Consider the following 6,464-nt stretch of genomic DNA (forward strand, 5'->3'; position numbering starts at 1 on the left):
AAGTGGGGGCTTTTGTGGATATTTTTCAAATGTAACTTAAAATTTAAATCATGAAAATTTCCAAAAGCAACTAAGTGAATTACACATTTTCACCCAGTACAAGTACATCCATTTTGTAATTAAATTACTTTTTTTGGGGCGAGGGGGAATTTGCTATAGACCAATTTGAATTGGACACTGACTTTGCTTTTGAAATTAAGATCCTCTCTGTTCGGAGCCATAGTGTTAGTGTAAAGAAAAGAAGAAAAAAACAGCAGCAGGTGCCTAACATATATAAATTCATTGATTTAAAAACACCCAAATTGCAGAGCCCTAGTTACCGCTGTACTTAACTCATTTTCTTTTGTTTTGGCATAGTAGTATTTGTACATTACAAATATTTAATGTAATTATGACTATTACGACTGTGTTAGTGGTAGTTCTAAACTGCGTCTCAACTTGAATATAAATTGGGGTTACATTGCCATAGGAACAGAAGTCCGTCATAAACCAAGGATCCCCTGTAGTTTGCCTGTTGACAATCATGCAAACGTTTGACTGTAGAATGGAAAAGTGTTGCGCCAACAATGCCCTCAGAGCAGATTGCAATGGGATTTTAGCTCCAAGGCCCAAAGATGGATTAAAGACAGGTTAGGACAGTCTGTTGCGCCACCTGCTTGTGGAGGTCGCGCCTATGTTTAATGCTACTTGTCATTCCCAAGATGGTCAAGTTTCAGGTCATTTAAATTGTAATAAAATGTTTTTTTAGCTACAGTACCGTTTGTCCACATTCGCGTTGAGGGTGAGTTGCACCCTGTCTCAGCTGATTTGAGGCGAGAGGTGGCGTACAACTTGGGCGGGTCTGGTCGCCAGTAAAATACAGAAAAACAATATTGCAAGTCAAACAGTGTCTGGATGTTCGGAACTGACGTTCCGTTTTGCATTTCACGATAATTACTGCCTGCAAGTGACTGACGACCACTCCCGGGTGTCTCCAGTTGACCCGCAATCCTAATCAGGACAAACTCTTCAGAAAATGGATGATAATGAATGCTTATTTTAATGAACATACGTCTCTTACGCCAAAGATGCCTGAGTCAAAGGACCACCCAATGGAGGAGACAGAGACCTTTGCGTTCCAGGCTGAGATCGCTCAGCTTGATGTCCCTGATCATCAACACCTTCTATTCCAACAAGGAGATCTTCCTCAGGGAGCTCATCTCAAACTCCTCTGATGTAAGTTGCTGAATAATGATAGACAATGCTGGGCTAGACATCCAAGATTCCATTCTAGTAAGAAAAAAGCTAATTGAAAGTATGATGAATGATTGCTTGCTTGCTTTCTTTTTCAAGGCTTTGGACAAAATCCGCTATGAGAGCCTTACCGACCCCTCCCAGTTGGATATGGGGAAGGAGCTGAAAATCGAAATCATTCCCAACAAAGATGAGCGCACCCTCACCCTGGTCGACACTGGTATCGGCATGACCAAGGCGGACCTGATTAACAACCTGGGCACCATCGCCAAGTCTGGAACCAAGGCGTTCATGGAGGCCCTGCAGGCCGGAGCCGACATCTCCATGATCGGTCAGTTCGGCGTGGGCTTCTACTCGGCCTACCTGGTGGCCGACAAGGTGACGGTCATCACTAAGCACAACGACGACGAGCAGTACGTGTGGGAGTCGTCGGCCGGGGGCTCGTTCACTGTCATGGCAGATAAGAGTAAGTACGCAGCATTCATTTGGCACAGATTATTCTCCGTAGACGGTTATGTGTAACTTGGACTGACTCGTCTTGTCCTGCAGTTAATGAACCAATTGGTCGTGGAACCAAGGTTATTCTGCACCTGAAGGATGACCAGGTGGAATATGTGGAGGAGCGGAGAGTCAAAGAGATTGTGAAGAAGCACTCGCAGTTTATCGGCTACCCCATCACACTCTTTGTAAGTCAAATGTGGACAATCGGTTCCCCTGTAGCAGGTAGCGTCCAAACTAATGCGGGTAAAACCTTTGGGGCCGCATTTGATTTTTAAAATTGCCAGATGGGTCAGGTCATTTGTAGATGACATTTAAAAATAGCAAACTTAATTAAAATGTGTATGTAAAATAGTTATCTTATTTCATGCTCATTGTGTAATTTTTATTATGGCATTTATAATTACTTATAAAGTAGTTTCTAAAAAAAGATTCAATGCACATGTAAACATTTTTTTTATAAGTTTTACTTTTATATACAATATCAATTAGAAAGTTAATGACAGATAACAATTAGTAAATACAAATAACATTTAAACTAATTTTAAATGGCGCAATTAATGCAATGAAAAATCTTTAATACTATAATAGTTAATGCTCCTTTTTGTTAAATTGTTTTAACAAATTTAGAAAAATAAGTTAATTTATTTTAGTAATATTTATTTCATTATTTATGTATCCCATAGCTGACTTCATGTCTTCTTTTGAATTCAATTGCTTCTGTTTGTGGGCTTTGATTATTAACAGTCTGTGCAGGAGCAATAGAAATCTGTGAGACCAATTCACAACCGCTACTGCCAGCTGTGCAGGAGCAATAGAAATCTGTGAGACCAATTCACAACCGCTACTGCCAGCTTTTATCCCCCTGGTGAATTAAAAATGAGGCATCTATTTGAGGGACGGGCACTACTTGAAGAGATGCGAAATACCCGTCTGGTGGACAGTTATGTCGCTTGTTGCCAGGCGAAGTGAATTGGGCTCAATCGCAACTGCCACAAAAGAATTCGCTACTCTTTATTAGAGATCAAACTCATATTGACTCGGAGGTTGTTCTCGTTCAGGTTGAGAAGGAGCGCGATAAGGAGGTGAGCGACGAGGAGGCAGAGGAGGAAGCGGAGGAGAAGAAAGACAACGACGAGGAAGAGCAGGACGAGGATCAACCAGAAGTGGAGGACATCGGCGATGATGATGATGATGAGCACGACAAGTCCTCTGAGAAGAAAAAGAAGAAAAAGATCAAGGAGAAGTACATCGACCAGGAGGAGCTGAACAAGACCAAGCCACTGTGGACTCGTAATGCCGACGACATCACCAATGAGGAGTACGGCGAGTTCTACAAGAGTCTTACGAACGACTGGGAGGAACACCTGGCAGTCAAGGTTGGTCAGAGGTGGCAAAAGAACTCGTACTCCGGAGTAGAAGAAATATGTAAAAAAGAAAATATAATAATTGGTAAAAATTGAAGAACCTATATAACTTCTGTATCCCCACCCCCAAAGTCATCTGATAACGTTCCCACCTCTGCTAAAATCGCTTATCCTCCGTTGAACAGATAATTACATTCCGTATTCGATTCAGTTTTCTTAACAAATGACTTGGGTCATTTTGATGTACAATACTCATTTTGATTACACTTCTCTGCACACAGTAGAGTTCTTAACTAACATAGTGCTCGCATTGAGAAGGGGGTAAAAAAACACGTTGCTTGTTGTTACAGACCTTGCTAGTAGTGTTGGCTTTTATGCTATCAAAACGTGTTCCCATAGCTCTGGTAATGTCTAAGGAGCCACAAAATAAAAAATGCTAGATTAGCAGAGGTTTAAAAAAGTAACAAGTTTGACAAAGTAAGGAGTAGAAACTACAGGTACAGATCAATAAACTAGATTAGTGTCAAAAGCTTCATTTAGTTCAATTCAAACAGTGAAACTCATGTACAGATGCACAAGAGACACAAGGCAGACTCATAACGAATAACTCGATGCTCTTGTTTTTATCAGCACTTCTCAGTAGAGGGCCAGCTGGAGTTCCGCGCACTGTTATTTGTGCCTCGCCGTGCTCCTTTTGATCTCTTTGAGAACAAGAAGAAAAAGAACAACATCAAGCTATATGTGCGCAGGGTCTTCATCATGGACAACTGCGATGAGCTCATTCCGGAGTACCTCAGTGAGTACTGACTCTCCACTGAATGTCTTTCGCTCCAAAAACAAATTGCTCACTGACTTTTTTTCCGTCCCTGTCAGATTTCATCAAGGGTGTGGTTGACTCTGAGGATCTGCCCCTGAACATCTCCAGAGAGATGCTGCAGCAGAGCAAGATCCTCAAGGTAATCCGCAAGAACCTTGTCAAGAAGTCCCTGGAACTCTTCACCGAGCTTTCTGAAGACAAGGAAAACTACAAGAAATGCTATGAGCAGTTCTCAAAGAACATCAAGGTAGGTTGACGGGCAAACATGCCTCAAGGGCTCCTACAAACCATGTTACTAACGAGCATTTCTGTTTAGCTTGGCATCCACGAGGATTCCCAGAACAGGAAGAAACTATCCGAGCTGCTGCGATACTACACTTCCGCTTCTGGAGAGGAGATGGTTTCTCTGAAGGACTATGTGATGCGCATGAAGGACAATCAGAAACACATCTACTACATCACAGGTGAGTCTGCTGCTCATTCCTTCACCTTGACAAGCAGTTGAAACTGGTGAGACGGCGTGCTTATGAGAATGTCTGTGTGTCAGGTGAGACAAAAGACCAGGTGGCCAACTCCGCCTTCGTGGAGCGCCTCCGCAAGGCCGGCTTGGAGGTCATCTACATGATCGAGCCCATCGACGAGTACTGCATCCAGCAGCTGAAAGAGTTTGAGGGCAAGAGTCTGGTGTCCGTCACCAAGGAAGGCCTTGAGCTGCCTGAGGATGAGGAGGAGAAGAAGAAGCAGGAGGAGAAGAAGGCTCAGTTTGAAAACCTGTGCAAGACCATGAAGGACATCTTGGAGAAGAAAGTGGAGAAGGTCAGCACTTAAAACCAAAACTGACCAAATTGTCACCGCTATAAAATAAATTAAAAATGCAATTAAGTTGCATATGGCAGCTAATGTAGAAGTCAACATCTTCACTTAATGCTCTTTGCCAAACAGCACAAACCGTTCTGACCCAAATCTACGACACGGGCCACAAAATGTCCAAATCAGTCCTGTGTTCTCAAACAGATGGTCAGCTTTGGCTGAGTTCTATCATGCTGACTTATTATTATTATTTTTTTTAAAATTATTTATTTATTTATTTCACCTTTATCCAGCCAGGAAAACCTACTTGAGTTAAAAAATCTCTTTAACAAGCAAGCGTGTCCTGGTCAGGACAGGCAACACACACAGAAAACAGGTTTTACAGCACAAGCTTAAAACATTGACAATCTCATACACCAATCAATATTTTTCCTTAGCATCATCCATCCACTACACCAGTCACAAAGTCTTTAGGTCACAAAAAGCTGGTCCATACCCGCTGCGGCTAAGAATCCCATCGAACTGTTGGAACTCCAAAGACTTTACTACTGGGTCTCCCCCGCAGGTCACAGTTTCCAACCGCCTGGTGTCATCACCCTGCTGCATCGTGACCAGCATGTACGGCTGGACGGCCAACATGGAGAGGATCATGAAGGCCCAGGCGCTGAGGGACAACTCCACCATGGGCTACATGGCGGCCAAGAAGCACCTGGAGATCAACCCCGAGCACGCCATCGTGGAGACGCTGCGGGTGAAGGCCGAGGCGGACAAGAACGACAAGTCTGTGAAGGATTTGGTCATTCTGCTATTCGAGACGGCGCTGCTGTCAGTCGGGCTTCACGCTGGATGACCCGCAGACGCACTCCAACCGCATCTACAGGATGATCAAGCTGGGTCTCGGTGAGTGGTTGATTAAGCTATTTTCCTGTTAATTCACAAGCATATATATATTTATATATATATATCTAAATTATTATTCCTTGTGGTCTTTCTTCTAGGCATCGACGAAGAAGATCCAACTCCGGACATCGCTACCGCTCCCGTTGAGGAGATGCCCCCCCTTGAAGGCGAGGACGATACCTCCAGGATGGAGGAAGTGGACTAAACCCGGTCCCCATACCCGTGAATATTTCTCATTAATGTTCTACAAAGCTTACTGTTACCACTGGAAGACCCCTTTTTAATTTTTCTTTTTGGAGTCCGCCCCGCCTTCCTTCTTTATGTAGTTCTGATTGTTCAAAACCTGTCCCCTTTTGTATTTTTTTTTTTTTTTTTAAATTTAATTGATGTTGAAGCATTCCATGTGTTTATGACTTGAACTGTAAAGACGGTGCAAGAAAGGTGATGGTGTAAAAAGTGGTGGGATCCTCAAATAAACGTTTAACATGATGAAAAGACCATTTCTGAATGAAAATGTGGAAATACCAGTGGTGGGTCGTTAACAAGGCCTTGTCTGCTGGCAGAAACACTTATCAGAAGAATTCACATACATTTCCAACCTTAACTAATATTTGTTATATGAAATTGTCTTATTCCCACTAAGTGTATTCTTTATTTCGTAGTGTTTCTCTTGGCTGCACTTGTTTCAGCCTGTTTGTTGCTATGCTAAACTAACACACACAGGGCTTTCAGAATTAGTAGCGTTGGCCAATGTAAGCTCACCTTATAAACAATAGGACCGTTTCTTTAACTTTTCCGGGAGCTTACATCATTATTTTTCAGTTGTCTGGTTGGTCAGC

The 6,464-nt window shown here is 42.7% G+C and overlaps 1 protein-coding gene across 1 annotated transcript; it reads left to right on the top strand.

The window, feature by feature from the left end:
• The first annotated feature begins 1,067 nt into the window (after window positions 1-1,067).
• On the top strand, window positions 1,068-6,120 carry hsp90aa1.2 (heat shock protein 90, alpha (cytosolic), class A member 1, tandem duplicate 2). The gene is given in 12 exon segments (XM_061704104.1): window positions 1,068-1,136; window positions 1,138-1,215; window positions 1,333-1,699; window positions 1,783-1,919; window positions 2,793-3,110; window positions 3,729-3,894; window positions 3,972-4,162; window positions 4,232-4,379; window positions 4,463-4,731; window positions 5,291-5,554; window positions 5,556-5,625; window positions 5,724-6,120. Coding segments are annotated over 12 exon segments (2,184 nt in total). The 3' UTR covers window positions 5,831-6,120.
• Window positions 6,121-6,464: the final 344 nt, after the last annotated feature.

The sequence above is a fragment of the Phycodurus eques genome, chromosome 18 (genome assembly GCF_024500275.1).
Source record: "Phycodurus eques isolate BA_2022a chromosome 18, UOR_Pequ_1.1, whole genome shotgun sequence".
Lineage (NCBI taxonomy): Eukaryota > Metazoa > Chordata > Actinopteri > Syngnathiformes > Syngnathidae > Phycodurus > Phycodurus eques.